Source organism: Vanessa cardui, chromosome 15 (genome assembly GCF_905220365.1).
Source record: "Vanessa cardui chromosome 15, ilVanCard2.1, whole genome shotgun sequence".
NCBI classification, from domain to species: Eukaryota; Metazoa; Arthropoda; class Insecta; order Lepidoptera; family Nymphalidae; genus Vanessa; species Vanessa cardui.
In genome coordinates, this window is record NC_061137.1 from 12,322,226 (window position 1) to 12,343,906 (window position 21,681).

At 37.2% G+C, this 21,681-nt stretch overlaps 1 protein-coding gene across 4 annotated transcripts in view; it reads left to right on the forward strand.

The window, feature by feature from the left end:
• The window catches only part of LOC124535779 (mitogen-activated protein kinase kinase kinase), a 74,492-nt gene extending 53,057 nt beyond the window's left edge, over window positions 1-21,435 (forward strand). Inside the window, exons 2-12 of one of the 4 annotated variants that reach the window (XM_047112110.1) lie at window positions 4,582-4,721; window positions 8,359-8,551; window positions 10,157-10,332; window positions 10,807-10,827; window positions 11,596-11,785; window positions 12,526-12,696; window positions 13,050-13,211; window positions 16,717-16,827; window positions 17,522-17,657; window positions 18,686-18,797; window positions 19,646-21,435. In XM_047112110.1, coding sequence (XP_046968066.1) covers window positions 4,582-4,721; window positions 8,359-8,551; window positions 10,157-10,332; window positions 10,807-10,827; window positions 11,596-11,785; window positions 12,526-12,696; window positions 13,050-13,211; window positions 16,717-16,827; window positions 17,522-17,657; window positions 18,686-18,797; window positions 19,646-20,062 — 1,829 coding nt within the window. In that variant the 3' untranslated portion in view covers window positions 20,063-21,435. Of the gene's footprint in view, window positions 1-4,581; window positions 4,722-8,358; window positions 8,552-10,156; window positions 10,333-10,806; window positions 10,828-11,595; window positions 11,786-12,525; window positions 12,697-13,049; window positions 13,212-13,402; window positions 15,565-16,716; window positions 16,828-17,521; window positions 17,658-18,685; window positions 18,798-19,645 lie in introns of those variants that run through there. The other 3 variants (XM_047112112.1, XM_047112111.1, XM_047112113.1) reach the window with 3 other exon arrangements.
• The last annotated feature ends 246 nt before the right edge of the window (window positions 21,436-21,681 follow it).

Genomic DNA, 21,681 nt, shown 5'->3' on the forward strand with positions numbered 1-21,681 from the left:
GAACTGGTTTCTGTCAGATTGTGTGTTTCAACATTTCTGGCCGGTACTACAATTATTGCGTCTGACTGAGCGATTACGTTGAGTGAGTGAGGGAAGTAAAGATCTTTAATGAATGCTTAATGATTTATGGCGGTTGAAGAATAAAAGCCTCGGCTGGATAAATTATACCTATAGTTTTGTGTCACAAAGAAATTCTTTGTTTCTAAATGCTTTATCATTTGATAATAATCTGCGGTTTGGTTATTATTACCGATTTAATAACTGGTTAGAGTACAAAACGGAAATTGACAATCGCTAATCTAATGTCCCATTACTAGGCTTATCCTTTTGAGAAAAACCTGTAAAGGTTATTCCACCGCGTTGGTTTATGGGTTTGGCTGATAGACGTGGCTGATTTTACTTATAAATTCAATAAGTATATTTTACTTTCAACAAATCCACATAAAAGGATATCTTCAATAGAACGTGTATCTGTGATCTTACACAATACCGATGGTTATAACAAGTTTGAAGTTAAAATCGGTACGTACAGTACGACACAACTTAGGTGTAGCATCGGCAAATTCAATAAAACCGATTACTCTGATTTTTTACTACCGATATAAATAGCTCCCTATCGCGCCGTTCGACGCTATTCCTCGCTATATATTATCGCGTCAGTTCGAGTTCAAATTGACTTATATATTCGGTCATATGATATTACAAATTTTTTACGTTTGTGTAAAGATCATATCCACTTAAGAAATAAATATTGATAATTTGGGTTAGCAATTCGGATGTGATCGGTTTTACGAATTTTGCCGATGCTACATCGAAGTTGTGTCGTACTATACCGTAATCCTATTAAAGCATCGAGATCAGCCGTCACGTGAACAGTCGGACAGGCGCCGCTGGTTCTTTGTGAAACACCGTGATGGACGTATGAATCGAAATCACGTGCGACTCCTTCCGAGATATGGTAATACAGCTCGCCGGGACACGTTGCCGGCGATGTATTAACGGTTGATGAACTGTAATGATATTTGACAATAATCGTTTTGTGAACTGACGTTACGCCTAATTGGAATACGAGTCTTGATGTTTCTAGAAGGTTCTTTAAATTGCGTTTGACCAAAACTTAAAATTTAACAAATGTTAGTGCGCTTAATTTTTTATTTTGACGAAACATTAGGCCATAGGACTGCCATATAGTTAGTGATCATTGACGTCATAGGCAAATATATCATATTTCAGGAAAATTAATCATTAACTATCACTATATCACATCATCAACAGCCTGTAAATTTCCCACTTTTGAGTCTTCTCCCTTTGAGGAGAAAGTATTGGAAAATTTTCCAACATGCTGTTCCAATACGGGTTGGTGGAATACACATGTTGCAGAATTTCTATGAAAATTAGACACAACCACACGAATTGAATTATAAACACAAATTAAACACATGCATATTCATTGGTGCTTTCCTGGGTTTGAACACGCAACCATCTCTCTCAAATATCACATTGAGAAGTAAGAAGTTACGTTCCTTGTGTATATTTTAACACAGGCTCATTCAGTCTTCAAATCGGAATACAATAATACAAGTTCTACTAAGTACTTGTACCATAAGCAACGATCGCGTGTCCAAATGTTACACGTGCTTAATTATTTTATTCGCGTTCATACAGATTGTAGCTCGTGCAAGCTCAGCTGGATAAATAACGCCCACTCGTCAATTATTCTAACCCCTCCTCCCCAAACATCAATGCGTGTAATTCTGTATTCCCGTTTGAAAGGTTACTCGGCCAGTAATTACGGGCTCATAACATCTTAGTACCGATGAATAGCGCTGAATCGGACGGGTAGGTAATCAAAAATCAAACCGCTGAACCGAATTTCATGAAATATGCTATGGAGCAAACATGAACTCCAACAAAGGATATAGGCTACTTTTTTGCCTAACACATGACAACCAGTACCCTCAAATGCGAACGAAGCGCGGGTGACTACTAGTAACTTACGTGCAGACAGTGGTTATAGGGATGATCATCTTTCCGACAGTTATATAACAGTTACAGTTGTAAAATATGGCAAGAGACGTGAGTTAGCATCGAAGAATGAAATTGGAATAAGTTGGAAATGTCATTTATCTAAGCAAGCTGATGCTTTAATTTAAAATTAGAACGCAGATATTTAATCCATACTTATCCATACTTCCATAATATTATCATAAATGCGAAAGTTACTCCGTCTGTCTCATTTTCACGCCGCAACTATCTGAACGGTTTAAATAAAATTTTCTACCTAAATAGTCTAGCCCTGAGAAAGGATATCAGCTAATTTTTAATTGGAAAAAAGTTTTGTAACCCAAGAGATAAGGCTTTAAGTTAATTTGAAAATATATTCATATTTTTTACTCCAGCAAAGTCGCGGATAACAGCTAGCTATTTTTATATTTGTTTAACAATGCGCTGAAACCTTTCTCATAAATAACGAGTGAGGATCTTAATTTTCAATGAAGCGAGCGGGGCGGATCGTAAAGCGGCTTACGTTGCCGGTCACGTAACGAAACGTTACGGGAAATACGCCTCGCCGTTTCCGAAGGTCACTTTTCTTCGGCTCTTTATGATTTTTTAATAGTTCACGTGGCCACACGCTACCATGTATATTATACCGTGTATTTGTAGCATGTTATCAATTTTGATAAGAATTGTTTAGGCGTTTATTTAATACTGACATATTTCCATATAAATACATTTATTTTTAATCTTTTACTTGGTAGGGCTTTGTGCAAGCCAATCAAGTAGATAACACCCACTCATCAGATATTCTAAGGCCAAGCAACAGTACTCAGTAGTGTATAATATTTCTAACAGCGCCAATAGGCAGTGGTGACCACTTACAATCAGGTGGCCCATATGCTCGTCCGCAATTCTTCGTTTAATTTGGTACTGTAAAATGACAATCCAAAATTGTTTGTTGAAAGCCTTCTTTATGTACAGGTACTTTGATTTATTGTTACTGTGGCGTTTTATCTAATAATAAAAATAAATGCAATATTTCGAAATAGTACACTTATGTTGGCGGGCTGTTAAGACTTTTACAGTTAGGTCACCTAAGTTTAGTACGGTTCTAACATTTGACCTAAATGTCACAAATCGATTTCCAATGCCAGTAATAGGAAAGAAACAGCTTTCAAGCTAAAGTTCAAGAGTCATACATTTTTCGTCAATACCACAAATGTACGTCAATGAAATACTCAACTATTTTTATGAAATAAAATGGCGGACGGACAAATTTGCCATCTGGTGGTAAACCAACAAACGCCTATAGACATTGTCGCTGTGAAAAATGTTAGCCATTCATTACATAGTCAATGGGCCACCACCCTTTGTACTAAGGTGCTATAACCTGTGCATGTAGTTCCACCAGCTCACTCACCTTTCAAACCGAAGCACATGAATACTAAACATTGCTATTTAACTATAGAACATCTAATGACTTTAAAAATTTTTATTTCAAGATCGATTTATATGGTACGTCCATTACGCCTACATACAACCCAATTGCATGAAAAATATTTAAAAGCATACTAACAATATTCTGCTGTTGTGCAAAAGTTCATTTGTAGTTGGACCATGGCATGCAATCAATAGAGTTACCTCATAAAACACCCTCATGCAAACATTTAGGTCACGCAGACGTTTTAAGTCCAACCCACTGCAAACCTACGTCTGTACCACATGATTTAATCAATGTTGATACAATTTTTATAACCAGCATTTAAACGTTACTTGAGTTGAGTTTTTTTAGTAAAATAGTGTTAGTTGTTTGGATAACGATCTTTTTGGAAAGATTTCAAAGTGCCTAACCTAGCCAAAGTAACGATATAGTCTTGTTAAAACGTTCTCTTAAGTGAATTAAATCTGTAATATATGTATGGATACATAAATAACTGAAGAAGAATTTAATATTACACATTAACAGTTTGATGTAGTCTTAACTTATGGTGCTTTTCTAAAAAAAAAGATATTAGATTGCAAAAAATATTTTAAAGGTACTAGTTGTCCTTGCGGCTTCGCTTGTGTTTTATGTATGAGTTGTCAGTTCTAAACATAAAAAAATGCAAGGAAAAACGTAGCCCATGTACTTCAAAGTTCAAGCTCGCTTCCAAATTACCTCAAAATCGGTTTTGTGATTGGGTTGTGAAAGAGAAACAGACAGGCATAGTTACTTTGGCATTTATAATATTAGTTAAGATAAATATGAAATAAATTAAAAATAAAAATATACTTAATAATTTTTCTCATATTTTAATCCGTAAACATTGAGATTTGCTATCTTGGAAATCTTCCTTTACCTAGAGATTTATAATGATACGATATCGCAGTTGTTTTTATACGTACATTCAATACAATCATAATATTTTGTAATCAAGTAGGCTCATTAAACACTTTTAATCGTCATGTTACAGTGTTCCACTGGGAAGAACCGAAAATAAACTCAGTAGTTACTCTTTTACACCACTTTAATTACCGAATATGTTAAATAAAGTATTTATGTTTACTTCATTTGATTAATAGTAAATTACCATTTTGTTACAGTTCTGCTCAGCGAAACTATACTGCCTGATGATAATCTCGAAGACAAGACCCTCAAAATAACGGATTTCGGCCTGGCCCGAGAAGTGTACAAGACCACCAGGATGTCAGCCGCTGGTACCTACGCCTGGATGCCGCCCGAGGTAATTATTACCAGAGCAATTAATATAAAGAAACTAATAACGAAAAATCAATATTTAAAATTTTTAAACAAACTTATGAACTTTTTCTACATCGCCTCGCCCGGGCATCGAATATTTCGATATATCGAAAAAAATACGATAGGTAATCAGAGTTATTGGCTATAATTGGCTTTGTAACATATATCCTCTAACACTGCATCAACCATAAAGTAAAAGTAAAGTAAAGTAACAGCCTGTAAATTTCCCACTGCTGAGATAAGGCCTCTTCTTCCATTAAGGAGAGGGTTTTGGAACATATTCCAATACGCTGTTCCAGTGCGGGTTGGTCGAATACACATGTGGCAGAATTTCTATGAAATTAGACACACCACCGAGCACGAGATGGATTATAAACACAAGTACTAATATTCAGTGGTGCTTGTCTGGGTTTGAACTCGCAATTATCGGTTAAGACACATGTGTTCTAACCACTGGGTCAGCTCGTGAAAAAGTGTTTACAAAATTAATATTGAGGATATTTGTTATAAAAATATCTCGTATCGTTGAAAACAGTTATTGTTTACGTAATTTATATCCAATTAGTAATGACGACAACAATGACGGTAAAATGCCAAGATAGTCTCTTGTTATGTAACTGAAAAATGTTTGTGTATGTGTAAATACTATTCAGTACTAAAACGACCTCCGTGGTCGAGTAGAGTGTACATTTTCATGGGTACGCCACTCCGAGGTCCCGGGTTCGATTCCCGGCCAAGTCGGTGTAGAAAATTCACAAGTCTTCTATGTTGCCTTGGGTCTGGGTGTTTGTGGTATCGTTGTTACTGATTTTCCATAACACAAGTGCTTTAGCTACTACTACATTGGGATCAATGTAATATATGTGATGTTGTCCCATATTTATTTATTTATGTATCAGTACTAAATTAATATCACAGCACTCATTGCAATGCATTTTTTATTAACAACTGGCTGGCGTTTTGTTTATGTCGCACATTATATAATAAACATACATAACCCCTAACAAAACGCCTGGAATTACAAGAGGAAAAGGGTTAAATAAAATTTTCAGTCGAATTGCAGCGATATTATTGGTCGCTTTATTTCTGTGATATTTTGTATGGATTTGCCAGATTTGGCGTTTTGGCATTTAACTGATTTCACAATAATAACAGTAAAATAATGTGAGTGCATGTAAGTTGTTCATTTAAATAGCGTTGTAATTTAAACAAAGTTATATTAATCAAGAGTTTATGCTAGTGTACAATGTAGCTGAGCAATGAGCAACTAGCCTAGATCATACAAATTTTAGGTTTGTTTATCATTATTCTTTATTCGATGAGAATATAGTACATAAGATTACCTTATCATCATTACATAGTATAAAACAAAGTTGTTTATATATGTCTCTCCGTATTTAAATCATTTATTTTGCTACACACATACATTACATAGATTATACAGAAGAAAATAATTAAATTTAAAGAATACAGTGTAGGTAGCAAGGGTTCATCTCAGTATAAGCTGTGCTAATGCACAGCACTGATTTTCAGATGGCCCCTGACTGATGATGAACTGATGTTTACCCAATGTAAACATACACAAATTTATTTATATTTATTTATTTGTGTTTATGCTTAGATCTTTAAAATTACGCAACGGATTTTGATGCATTTTTTAATAGATAGAGTGATTCGAGATTCGTTTTTGTATATAATACATGGACAATGTAGTAAACAAACACTGATAATTTTAAAAGTTTCTAATGTGGTGTCGTAAATAAACAAATTTTGTAGTATATTTAGCATCAGTTTTGCCCGTGCGAAGCCGGAGCGGGTTTCTAGTATAATATATACTTCACTTGCCCACAAGTAAATGTGTAGTTAATATTATGACAGAAACCTTCACGCAACTCCCGATAATTGTATAAGTTTCGAATAAATCGAATTAACTTAATATGACTTACATTAAAATTATATTGTTCTGGCCGTGTCATTGACAATAATTAGTATCTATTATCTTTAATAGACCTTATTGCGTAAAAATGTTACAACGCGCATTAACACAAATAAAAGTTATTAATATTTTAAATAGAAAATTATTTTATAGTAGCCGTAACCCTATTCAACTAAAGTATATTCCAATCACTTGATTACAAATGCCAAAAAATAGCATTTGACAGCAAATTGGTGCGATACTATTGGTCGAGAGCTTGATAAATGATATTATACTCCAGCCAAATTCGATGTGGAATGTTTAATAACAAAGCGTTCCTTAGCAACCAACGTCAGGCAGATGCTCAAAACATTTTTAAAAATATGTACAACAATTATTTTTGGTGGTAATAAAAATTAAATTTGATGATTAATTATAAAATATTTAAGACAAAGGACTAAGCGCATTCTTGGTTATAATTATAATACTTATGATCATCTGGAATAATGTAGATCTCAAAAATAATACCTCCATTTTTAAAATAATGAAAAATGATATCAGAAATTACCTCGTAGTTATATAATTCGCTTTATTAAATTTATCTATAGCTTTCCAAACGACAGGACTCATTAAGATTAATTTGAAACAGTGATTTTAGTGCTATATTTATGCTAGCCAAAACAAGATGTCTTTTTTTTAATCTATGTGTAATGAAACGTTGTGTGTAATGTTAACATTCTTAACCTGTTGTGGTTATACTACCATTATAATACGACTAAAAATATACACGACCAATTACGAAAAGCCTGTATCGCTATTATATACCTTCCTAAATCTGCCAATTGCTTAAAAAACACTCCAAATGTTACAAACTTGCGATTTCTTTACGTCAGTATTAAAATATAGGGTTGTTAGTTTTGTAGTTATATTATAGTGGTAATTAAAAATTTTTAAACTTTTATTTTAAGCTCATTTTCATATAAATTATGTATTGACCGGCTAAATAAAATTTTTGGATTCTGTATTAAAGTAAATTTTTTGCGTTTAAACCGGAAATTGTGTTATAATGAATATAGTTGTAATTATAATTATTATTATTTTTTATTAAGAGTGTATCAACCCTAATTACGATGACACATGGTTTGTTTACTAAAATTCAAGATCGAATGTGGCTGGAGTATAGGTAATTAGGGATTTGATGGTTTGAATGTAGACGAGAACTATCGGAGTATTGCAAGTAAAATTAAAATTGATGTAAATAGTAATGCACTATTTCAACCATGAGAAGAAAAAACTTAATATACAATATTTGACAGCAAAATGGCGGGGATGTCATTGGTCGAGAGCTTGATTAATCTATGTTATTCACTATGGATTTGCGAAAAGAAGGTATTTTAAAAGTCGACGAAATTGGACTAAATAAAGTCGATACAAGAAGTTAAGTGTATTGGTGTAGTATTATATAAATAAAAATGAGCTAAGTTATTCGCATCGTATGAAATGCGTAAATTTAAGGGTTTTTATTAACTTTCTTCCTATTTCGATTGGATAGATTATTTGAACAACTGCACAATATACATAGATGAATTTAAAAACTATGTATCATTTGATAAATTTCTATTGACTTATACATTTATACATAAATACATACATATATTCATAATATTAGTAAATGATTTCAACGTATTATATGTTTTCATTAAAGGTGATAAAAAACTCGACCTTCTCGCACGCGTCCGACGTGTGGTCCTACGGTGTGCTTCTATGGGAACTGCTGACGGGCGAAACGCCGTACAAGGGGATCGATGCGCTAGCCGTGGCTTACGGCGTCGCGGTGAACAAGCTCACGCTGCCCATACCGAGCACGTGTCCAGAACCATGGAGGGTGTTGATGGAAGGTAGGAAGATATATATCGCCTAGAATCTTTACAACATTTAATTTAGTGGTAGGCCTTTGTGTAAGCCCATCTGCTGCATGTTCTATTTTCAAACAGTAATTAGGATAGTTGTGTTTTTGGTCTATGTGTGTGTTTAGTTACAGTATACAGGGGGCATAACATCTTAGCTCCCATTATTGGTGGTACATTGACTAATTGCCATCAATTAGTCCATTTGCCGGATCAATATATAATAAAATAAAAAAAGTGTAATGTATGTTACGAAAACTATATATCTTCTCTTAAGGAAAAGGCTTGGAGCTTATGCCACCAAGCTGCTGCAATGAACACGAGACAGACTATCATATATTGGGTGTAGTCTCACTAAAAAATATGACTTACGAATGAATTGTTTGATAATGTAACCTGTAGAAGTGATCTTAATTACAATTGAATGACATTAAACGAAATGGATTTATTAGGTGTGCAATATGTAGTAGTAACAAGTTAGAAATATAATTTAAAGTCTGTTTACTATATTCAAAAAAGGATTCGCTTACCATAACAAATATATTATAATAAGCTTATGCATACATAACTTCAGGCACAAAGAACTTTACTAATATTACACTTTCCTAGATTTTTCTTTTCTTTATGGTATAGGTTGACGGATGAGCATATGGGCCACCTGATGGTAAGTGGTCACCATTACCCATAGACAATGACGCTGTACGAAATATTAACCATTCCTTAAATCATCAATGCGCCACCAACCTTGGGAACTAAGATATTGTATCCCTTGTGCCTGTAGTTACACTGGCTCACTCACCCTTCAAACCGGAACACAACAATACTGAGTACTGTTGTTTGGCGGTAGAATAACTGATGAGTGGGTGGTACTTACCCAGACGGGCTAGCACAAAGCCTTACCGCCAAGATTAGTGGTATATTGGCGATGTAAGGTATGGTTAATATTTCTAACAGCGCCAATGTCTGGGAGCTGGCGTATTAACATCAGGAGAGCCCGTCCCTATATCATAAAAAATGTACAGTTTAAATTCCATAAACATACCCTCCTGAGTTATTAAAACGTTTTACGTAAAGGGTTGTCGCCCCCATTATACCCTCGCTATAATGGTCAGAGATGTGAGATTAATTATAACGCTATCAGATTTATGTGCAGTTATCATATGCTTAACCGTCAAGACCTTTTACCCTACTCTCCCTTATTAGTTTCGGAAACTTTAGCCACACAACGCAAACCCATGTAGCCTTTGAATTTATCTTCCAGTGAAATTGACTTGGCAGAACAACTCTTGAATATGAAAACCAAAATTATTGTTTATTCTTCTATGCATATAATAATATTGGAGTGTCTGTTTGTAATTATTAATTATATTTTAATAGTCCTTTTAACTCAATGCATATGTATGTTTATAGGGTGCAAATACCATTTTTTGTCTGTCTGTCTCCGGAACAGCTGGACCTATTTTGACGGGACCTTCACTGGCAGATAACTGATATAATAGGGAGTAGCTTAGACTACAACTATTTTTTTTGTTAAATTCAAGTGCGTATTATGTCACGAGCAAAGCTAGTGCTAAATATATATGCATTATATTATAGCGTGCTGGCTTTCCAATCCTCGCGAACGGCCCTTGTTCCCCGAGATCCTGACTCAGTTGGAGAGGATCAGGCAGTCGGAGTTCACACGAGCGCCTCACGAATCCTTCCACACGATGCAAGATGGTTGGAGGCTCGAGATCGAAGAAGTTTTGCGTGATCTCAGAAGAAAAGAGAAGGTTCGTTATTTGTTTTAAATTGACTTAAATTCTGATACTAGATTTGTTGTAAATCTATGGACTAATCAATTTTTGGACCAATTATATCGTGCCAATTTGCAGTCAAATCTTTTCTTATTATATTGTTGATTATACTAGAGGAGAGCCGAGAATTTCAACTTGGCTAGTTCAAAAAATTAGAAAATTTGCTTTTATGTCTGTTGTTCAAAAGTTGTGTGAAAACCCGTGTGAAGCTGGATGGATATCATATAGGGTATATTTGGAATTTACACACCAAAATAATTTGATATTATCGTATAAAATGCATATAATGGCTTTAAATATAACATTGGTATATCATAATGAGTGGCGTGGAATGCTACTGGTGGTATTGATTTCATATTACAAGAAATACTCGAATGTCTGCGAATGTTTTTATACATTAGTTCGTATTATTAACGCCGGGCTTTGTTTTTCCTCAAAATGCTTACATAGGAATGCAGAACTATTGAAGAGGTTAGTGTTCAATATTGATATAAACTTGAGTTGTTTTCTACGTTATTTTGTTACATATTTTTATTATTTTAGTATGTAGTTGTTCTAGTTATTATATATTTTGGATTCAAATCATATGCTGGGATAATAAAACGTTTGAAAAGTTTTCAGTAATAAATGGGAGTCTCTAAAGTTGTAAGTGTGTGTGTGTTAGTATTGCACCTGAACTCTTTCCAATCGCGAAAGATTTGCCGTCCCATTACTCTCACAAACGTGATTAAGGAAAGAGTGCTTCTGTGTTTGTGCGAACACTAAACTATAATATAAGCCATGATAATGGTCGCAGTGGGTGAAATGTGAAATCAGTTTAGAGAATATAATATCATCATCGTTACCCTTGTCCTTTCGATGAGCTTATAAGGTTGATAAGCTTGTAAGGGTTTCTTTATGAAATAGGGAGTACGCATGTGTTTATTGATAAAATTGGGCACTGTAATATGCCTCGGACAAAATACTTTCTACGTGTCTTGTTACAATGTCTCTCTTGAGAAGTGTTGCCTTGACTGAGGTTAGTCAGAGAGAAATCATCAGCCACAAAATTGTTGACGCTTTTAATGATAATGGTATCATTGGAGAAAGATAAGATGGATTGGGCTGGATATGTAGCCAGAAACCGCACTGCAATGGACTCCTCAATATTTCTTAGATTTCATACCTTATTGTAGTTTAACATAAGCTCGCCAGATTTTTAAAGGCTCAATCTTAAATTTAGTATCGAATAAATTCCAGGAGCTTCGTTGTCGCGAGGAAGAACTGACCCGTGCTCAGTTACAACAACGTCTAGTCGAGCAGAATCTGGCGCAGAAAGAGAGAGAGCTAGAGATGAGGGAGATCGATCTGGCAGCGAGGGAGTTGCACATACTTATCGTTGCGAGCAACATGTCGCACAGTCAGCCGCCGCAGCCTAATAAAAGAAAAGGTATGGTACCACACCTTTTACTAATCATTGTAAAACAAAGAATCTTACCGCTGTCTGTCCCTAATTATGCCTACAACAACAACAACAACAGCCTGTAAATTCCCACTGCTGGGCTAAAGGCCTCCTCTCCCTTTGAGGAGAAGGTTTGTAACATATTCCACCACGCTGTTCCAATGCGGGTTGGTGGAATACACATGTGGCAGAATTTCTATGAAATTTGTCACATGCAGGTTTCCTTCACCGCTGAGCACGAGATGAATTATAAAGACAAATTAAGCACATGAATCAGCGGTGCTTGCCTGAGTTTGAACCCGCAATCATCGGTTAAGATGCACGCGTTCTAACCACTGGGAAAATTGAAATTATGCCTATATCTTTAAAATTATGCCACACATTTTGATGGAGGGAGGTTTTTGTATAATACATGGACAATTAATTCCCCATGACTCAGTACTGAATCAGAAAACTATAGTTTAGATATTTTCTTTACTAAGTCTATACAGCTATTGTTTGAAGAAGTATTTATTTAACCAAAAACAATGATTAACTAGGTTTCTGTGTTGATACAAATTTATTTGCAGTTGACAACACATTGCAGTGATCAACCTGGTTCTAAGACTCTGATACATAAAAAATTGGCATATGTCCATTCATACAGATATATCTACGAAAAAGCACTTTAGAAGAGTTGAGCTCACTGTCCCAAGTCCTCCCGGTGACGTAGCTAATTCACGTTCCAGGCAAATTCAGTAAGATAAAGTTGCTCAAGAAGGATACGATCTCCTCGCCGCTCGACTTCCGGCACACGCTGACCGTGCGGCCGTCCGAGGACGAGTGCAGCGTCAAGCAGCTGGTGGCCGTCGCCAAGGACACCCCGCCCGGGTCGCCCGCCATCATGAGGGCCATCGCGCGTTAGTATATCCTTTTCGACCGACGTTCACTGGTAATGTCTCTGCTAATTGTACTCATTGGATTAATAGACCTGGTATGACAGGGTCAGGGACATGATCAGTCACGTAAGTCAGATATTTTAGACCTGTTATGACAAGGTTTGAGTCACGTAAGTCAGATATTTTTTTTAATTTTTCCATGGGCCTCTAGCTCGCCTAGTGCTCCCCGAAGGCAGAGATCGATCGGTCCTCCACCGAACGCACTCTGACGTCAAGCTTTAGATTTTTAATCTTACGTGTGAGAGGTCCGCTCCATCGACTGGACAGATAGTAGTGTCGAGTGTCAGTCGCTGACGCTAGTGTGGTGCCCGCAGTGCCGGCGGACGGCGTGAAGGGCAAGACGTGGGGCCCGTCCACCGGCCACCAGCGCGCGCGCGCCCACCTGCCGCTGCCCGCGCTGCGGCCGCGCGCGCACCGCCCCTCCACCTCCGCGCCGCACCTGCCGCCGCACGCCGCGCCCCGCCACCCGCTGCCAGGTAACACCCCCCCCACCCCGCGCAGGGACGTTTACAGGTCGCACGTTGCGTAGCTCGTTTATCTAGAATGTACCCTGTCTCTCGACTCGCCCCCGACCCCCGACCGATGCGAGCGCCGCCGAGACGCCGACGGTCCCGGCCGGAGCGGCGAGTCGACGCATAACAAAAAGTAACCAAAACCCGGGCCGCAGGCTTAGCGTTAGGCGCGCCCGAGGAGCCGAAGCGAAAGCCCCGCAAATCGAAGTCGCAAGTCCGCGCGCCGAAGGCGGACCTCGGCAAGAGGCGCAGCGGCAGCCACGACGACCTGCTGCGCGAGCGCGAGCCGCGACGACACCGCTTCCTGCTGTGCTCGGCCGCCGGGCCGCCCGCGTCGCCGCCCGCCACGCCGCCCGCCACGCCGCCGCACTACGGCACGGTGTTCGACGCGCCGCGCAAGCCCGACAAGCGCAACTTCCTCAAGACCATCCGCTCCAACAGCCTGGCCGGCCTGCGCGCCGTGGCCGGCGGGCTCGCCCCCGACACGGCCGAGCTGCTGCGGGACGACTAGCGCCGCGTGACGTCACGTGACGTGACGGTACCGCGTAGAGGCTCCGTTGACATTTAAATCTTGCACGTCGACTCGGCCCGTTCCGGCGGTACTCGTCCCCGGCCGTCGTTTTTAATCTGTATATATAATAGTAAACGAAGTTCCATGGATTTGATATTAGTACGTAATGTAGATTAAGAATAAAAAATAAATAAAAAAAGACTTATTTTTCTTAGGTTTACTTAGGACTAGCTTTAAAATCTATATCTGTCGAATGTGATGGTCTTCCATTCTCCAATAAGTCGCTGCAACACGCAAATAAGTTTTGTAATAAATTTAATAAAAAAAATATTTGATATACCTTCCATTCAAAACGTGTAGCAAAGCTAATTGAAACGGGCATAATCGATTTTATATTTGTCAAATAGAATAAGTAGCAATTGGATTTGAATAAAAAAATTTTGTAAAAAATGCATGAAGTCAAAAATGTTTGTTTAATCTGTAATACTATGATTTACGCCGCATTTATCTCACTAGATGTAATTTAATGTTAAGACTATGTTATTATTTGACGAAGTGTACGTAGTTACATAGATATCAGCGATTTGTGTTCATATAGAAATGGCTTTTTTGATTAAAAATCGAAATCGCATAAAGAAAATCTCAAATTTTTGGTTAATGTGTAATAAACTTAGGTTAGTTTATTTAGATATTTATCTCAAAAGACTTAAATGTGAATCAAAATCGGTCGACTGAAAATAATTTAACGTCTTGCCAATTTCAAAAAAACATTTTAACTGACAACGGTACTGTTTCACGAAAGTAAATTTTGATGTGATTCTTTTGCAGTTTAATCTGTGGTTTTATCATTATTTTTTTCTTTTATTTTATTGCTGCAAAGGATCGTCTCAAGATAGTCTGCCATATCCCTGTAAGTACATTTTGATTGAATTTACATATTATATCGAAGGAAAATAGCCTTTATCACAATGCAATAGAAACTACTATGAAAATGATTGTTTTTTTTTTATATTTTACTGGATGACATGTCACAAACAGTGCATTTTAATCTGTACGTAATGTGAATTGTTGCAGATTGTAGACATATCAATGTAATTTAGTTTTTTTTTTTTTTTAATTATTATTTAAAATTAGAAAGACTTGGATACGATTGTCGTGTGATATTCGAATTTTGAATTAACTGTTGATTTTTTTTTTGTATTCGTTTGATTTTTTTTTTATTTTGTAAATTGTAAGCATTTGTTTGCTTCCAGCCTGTCTTTATATAGTTAGTTAAAGATAAGCGCTATGCATGCTTCTCAGTTCATAGTTAAGCTATAATCGATATGTCATAAGTTATACCTATATATGTATTTGTCGTACTTACTTATTTGTTAGTTCGTATGATATGCTTCGTCTCATATCACCATGTGGCACGCTTTCAAATGTTTACAATCGTTGTGGTGACGTGTAAATGAAAGTCTATGGGATTTCTTATTATTTTTAATTTAATAATTTGGTATAATTTCATAATTTTAGTCGATGGAATCGTATAGGCTTTCAATATTGACGGTAGGTGAAACTTTATGATAGTACAAATAAATCTTTCCGCTGTAACATTCGACGGTAACATCCTGTGGTGGTGGACGCGACAACACTAGAGGCTCCTATGTCGATTAATAAAGTCTAGAACTATGAATAAGAATACACAGACGAATGCCCTTTGTAAATGATTATAAACAGAAACTCTTCGGTGATCTGGTTCTCTATAGTTATTATTAATTAGTATTTTTTTATATATTAAATAAACCTTTTCCATAAAATCGACTCTGGTGTATTCTTTTAACATGGGTGTACTAATCAAATAGCAACTAACAAACCCTTTATCAAACGAAAGAGAGAGAGAGAAAGTATTTTATCTGTCAACGATGAAAATACAGATTAAAAAACGGTGAAGGGTGAAACTGAAGTGAATATAAAAATCAGCTTGCGCTTGCCTCACTCCGGCCACTTAATCGGGGGAGATCCGAAGATTAAGTATAAGAAATAACGATTAACAAAAATAATAAGTGCCATGAAAAGTTTATTTTGCACACGTAAGTATAATAGTTTTATTATTATATCATATATCATGTCCTCCATGTTGCTGATTGTTTAGAATGAACTGTTTGGCATGCGTAGACCATAGATTATACACACAGCATGTGACGTTATGAACACTGTAGACCTTAGCGTTTGTGTTAACACATTTTTTTTTCTGTTTTTAAATTTCGAATGTAAAAATGTAAGTGGTTTTTCGTCTGAAATGTCTTAAATTTAGATTCAAATTTATCTCCCGTTATGTCTGAAATGTTATTATTGTATTTTTTCTACGATTGTATATTTTAGTACTTGTCAGTAATTTTTTTTATTAAATTGAAGATTGTATTTTAAACAAAAAGTTATTTGAATTTGTTTGATTATTAAAAAGACAAATATTAAATTATGTTAAATTACAGAAATGATATTTTATAATATTTGTATTAACATAACATAAAATTCTCTAACATATAACTCCTCTGTTCTTTAAAACGTGTTAAATCGTTCCAATAGTTTTCATAAACTGGCTTGACGAATTCATGAATGAAACAAATAATATTCATGTATTTGACAATACGCTTCTACTTAACAGTCCGTTTCAATGCAACCCGTACGAAACGTAGACAATGCCATTGGTAACAATTGTTTTATTACAAATCCAATGTCGTATATACACGAGTCTTCGACTGTCGATTAAATTAAAAAAAAACTGTCAAATTAAATTTTGAGGTTATATTTTTGACATTTATCGAGACGATTTAACGTATTTTTATTGCTATTGAAACGGACTTTATAAAGAATTTGCTTAATAATTTTCAACTTTATGTATGTTATCACAGAAGTCATTTTTACACAGCACGCACTAGTTATAGTACTAACCTATGTTTTCCATTCACATAGGTTGTTTTCTTCCTTACACAGACTTCAGTCCCGACGACTGGGGGCCCGAGTACCCCCTGAGTTCGTCTTCTCGTTATACCATACCGATGCCCACTCTATACAGTACTGAAGGTGAGTTATACTTATTTATACATATTTTTAATTTTGATTTTTTGTTCATAATTACAATAGTAATTTTGACAGATTTAAAAAAAAAAGCATTCCGACATCACAATTTTGTATTTGTGTCGCCATTCTTGAGGATTTTTTGTAACTTGATGAATAATTATGACAAAATCAGATGTTGTGTCAGTCGATAAAAGTGAGTTGTATTGTTAATTATTACCTGAGTCTTTGAGTGTGCTTCCGAAGTTCGAATGTTTGGACACAATTTTTTTAATTACAATTAACTAATTTTATTACACGGAGTGGGTAATCTCTGAAACTTTACTAAATTATATTTAAATCATTTTTCTTTATCAATAAATTTCACCTATGTGAAGCTAGGGCGGGTCGCTTATAATAATAGATTAAATAGTCCCGGATAAAATTGTTCAACACTGCACTATTTTTCTGTTCATACTATGTGTATAAATTAAAGATTCCATGCTCTTTTTAAAAACTCGTTTTATTTACTGCATACAACATTCATAGTTGAATCAATTGTGGAAAAACAAAAATCAGCACGAAAATAGTAATTCCATTTAAAATATAATTCAAAAGGGAAATTGACATAATAATAAAAACTATTTTTAAACATAACTATTTTAAACAAAATAATATAATAATAATAGTAAAAGACAGTAATACGTCCGTCTGTCCGCAGGCTACAAGTACAAGAAACCGAGCATCATTGAACTGGTGTTGTACAACTTGGCGGCGCTTCTGGGCGGCGTGGCGGCGGGCTACGACCTGCGCGTGTCCAACGTCAGCCCGCTGCATCCCACGCTGCAGCCGCACCGGTCAGCCATCCCACTCGTGGGATCCTTTTGCCCAATTTTTGAATCTCAATGGCTCTGCAGCCGCACCGGTCAGCGCCCATCTCACTCGCGGGGTCCTTTTGCCCAATTTTTGAATCTCAATGGCTCTGCAGCCGCACCGGTCAGCCATCCCACTCGTGGGATCCTTTTGCCCAATTTTTGAATCTCAGTGGCTCTGGTTGTTTTTCTCTTGACGCTTACAATCCTACTACTATTATAAAGGCGAAAGTTTGTATGTATGGATGTTTGTTACTCTTTCACGTAAAAACTAGTGAATGGATTTGAATGAAACTTTACCACAATATAGCTTATACATCAGAATACAGGCTACAATTTTTGAGGTTTCTAATGTGAGGTCGTAAAAAAACACATTTTTTGCGCTCACATTGCAAACGCTGACTGAATCCTACAAGATAGATCAAAACAATGTACTACAGTATTGTACAACTTAAAAAGGTCTACAAAAAAGTCCGTGAAATGGTATATGTTTATCTCTTAGGAATAACTCACAATAACCATTTTTTATCCTTTACTTTGTACGAGAAATAATGGCTTATTTACGAAGCGATTACTAGACGAACCTGAAGTCCACTCGAACGAAGTCGCGGGCAAAAGCTAGTGTTACTTCAGTAGTTCGGGATGGCCAAAATAATATTATCGTTTTACAATGATGCTTCAATGTCTCTATCTTTCGTTAGAATGCCCCACGCTATAGTCCAATTGTTTTATAATGACAGCTCAATAATATTTAAAATAAGAAATAGTGTTACATGCCAGTATTAAATGCTATGCCATATAAAATAATATTAATTACAGTTCTAAAAATTATTGATCAATTAATTACAATAATAATTATATATAATAAAGTAAATTCAATAGCACCTGCGATATTAATAATATGCAATAATACTGTGATATAAATTATGATATAGAATCAAATGTCATAACCGTATTGAAGGATAAGGTTAGTCTCGTAACACTAGTTTTATATAATATATCGTCGTCCACAGGCCGGAGCTGGAGTCCGAAGTTGTGTATGAGGGCTATGGGTTCGCGCACAATACGTACCACGGGCCCGCCCGGCACTTGCGGGCGCCTCTCAACGCTCTCACTGGAGCCGCGGTAAGACGCCCCCTGTAGTCGGAGACGTTGCATGCTTTGTGAATATAAGTAACTGAATACAACAACAACAACAGCCTGTAAATTCCCACTGCTGGGCTGAAGGCCTCCTCTCCCTTTGAGGAGGTTTGGAACATATTCCACCGCGCTGTTCCAATGCGGGTTGGTGGAATACACAGTGGCAGGATTTCTATGAAATTTGTCACATGCAGGTTTCCTCACGATGTTTTCCTTCACCGCCGAGTACGAGATGAATTATAAAGACAAATTAAGCACATGAATCAGCGGTGCTTGCCTGGGTTTGAACCCGCAATCATCGGTTAAGATGTACGCGTTCTAACCACTGGGCCATCTCGACTCAAGTAACTGAATACAATCGCTTAAATAACAATTCGAGTGTACAATGGGTTTTTTATATTCGGATGAGTAATAAATGAGCAACGCGTAACCGACGTACAAGTCTGTAAGGGGTTGTCCATTAATCACGTGAGGCTTGAAAGGGGGGGAGGGGTTTGATAAAAATCACGAAAATACCACAAGGGGGAGGGGGGGTGTAGTAAGATATCTCGTGTATTTATTTTTTCGTCTAATGCGCGATTTTTAAACAAATATGGTCCTTAATTTCAGAATAAAATAAGATTATAATTTATACCTGTATTTAAATTAAGATAATATTCAGAAAATTTTAAGATTCGTTGTCGGTACTAAAAATACACGTGATGTTGAGAAGGGGGAGGGGGGGTGGTCTTAAACCTCAGTACGTATCACCAATGGGGGAGGGGGGGTCAAAAAATGCTAAAAAAAGATCACGTGATTAATGGACAACCCCTAACGAGTGTGTAACGTTCCAGCTGCCGAGTCTGCAGACGGACGAGCAAAAGCCGCTGCGCTTCACGGACTCGCCGTCGTCGTACGCGGCGTCGGCGCAGGCGGCCTCCACGTCGGGGCGCGGCACGGCGCACTCGTCGCAGGCCTCGCCGCGCCTCGCCGACCTCTACCTCGACTACCGCGAGCACTTCCAGCCGGCGCCCGAGCGGCTCGACCTCTACTACCGCGCCGACCCCTTCGACGAGTCCGAGTCGTCGGCCGGCGACTCGTCGCCGTCGCAGCGCTACTGGGCGCCCCGGCCCGGCGAGCGCCTGCGCTCCAGCCTCAAGAAGGCGCCGCCCGCCCCCGCCAGCGACACGGACAGCAGCTACGCGTCGGCGTCGGGCTCCGCCTCGGGCTCGGCGCGCGTGCGCTTCAGCCCCGACGCGCGCCGCTCGTAGCGCCGGCCCGGGGGCTTCCGCGCCTACCTCGTGTGAGCCCCGCGCCGTGTGCACAGTACAAATATATGTTAGGGGGTGCCCCGCGCCGGGCATCGTGTGTACATAATGTTGTCTTAAATTTTCGCGATTATTACACATTTAAATAAAACTAATTATAACGGATGAATCGCGTATATTAATTATTTTTAAACATCCCGACGTTTCGAGCATTTTGCAGTGTTCGTGGTCACGGGTAGACTCATATATATATAACGAACACTGCAAAGTGCTCGAAACGTCGGGATGTTTAAAAATAATTAATATACGCGATTCATCCGTTATAATTAGTTTTATTCAATCGTGTGTACATTTGAACTGACGGTTCTGTACGTGTAAATCTATTATGCATTTTGTACAAAATAGATCAGATGGTGGATATTTTTTACAAAAATATCGTCGTAGTGTAGTTTTGACGTAGGCAGCTTTTGTATCCCCGTGAGGTGTAAATTAGAAAAAATATGTACCTAGTCTGGATTTCGCATATTAGCATATCCACATACTGATATTGTATCTGATATTAGTCCCGCGTCGCCGGGGCGCTCGCGTGTGTCCGCGATCAAAATTAATCGTAAGGTGTATATCGAAAATTTAATATTAAAATTAGCTTTGATATTATTAGCAAAAAACCAGTGCCTAAAGTATGCAGGAACGGTTTTGTGAGATTTGATGCGAAAAGTAATTCTTATGATGATATCGACCATTGGTATTCCGAGACCAGGCCAGTAAGTAACACGCTGTATAAAGTTTTTATTTTATTTTTTTGTTTATTTACGTGCAATAAGGTAATTATTTGCGTCCATTTTAATTTTATTTTTATTATAAAACAAATATATTAAATATCGTCGTGAATTATCAGTATTTCGTGCAGTATTCGAGGTCTATACAGTACCGTAACTTATTTTGTATATATGTGATGCGAGCAGTCAGCCTCAGTGCCAATATCGCCGTTTCGTTTTCAGTTCGTGTCAAAACGGAACATTATTTACGTTAAAAATGAAATGTAATTGTAAAACACTGTAAATAAATAAATTCACGGCGCGTTTACTTAAAAAAGCTCTAGTCTTGAATTATTTTTTATTTAATATTATAATCCGGCAAGTATTGAGTTACGAGTGACTGGCGGAGTTGTTCCCCGTGGACATTTTATTGTATTTCGGCATTCCGTTGTTTGTGCAAACCTAACATTCCATATGATTTGAACGTGATATTATGCTCAGTTAAGCGTTTTAGGCGAATGTATTGTAATCGAAGGTTCTGTGTGCCAATAACAAGAGATGGGAGATGCCTTAAATCTGTAAGTTAAACCGACAAATAAAAATAGATTAAGCTTTTTACATTGTGTTGTTATTGCTGTACCCTCCTGTATCCTTTCAACGCTTGGTCTTGTGTTAAGAAAAACTCTCTCTCTCTCTTAGAAAAATTAACTTGTTATAACATCTACCTATCTACCTACCCTCATTCTGAAATTCTGCTGACTTTTATAAAGAGAAAAAGAACAAATATCGCAGCACCTTGATACATCTACATATCACTTTAAAATCGTGGTTATTTTTAACTTGGCAACTTTGAATGTCATTTGT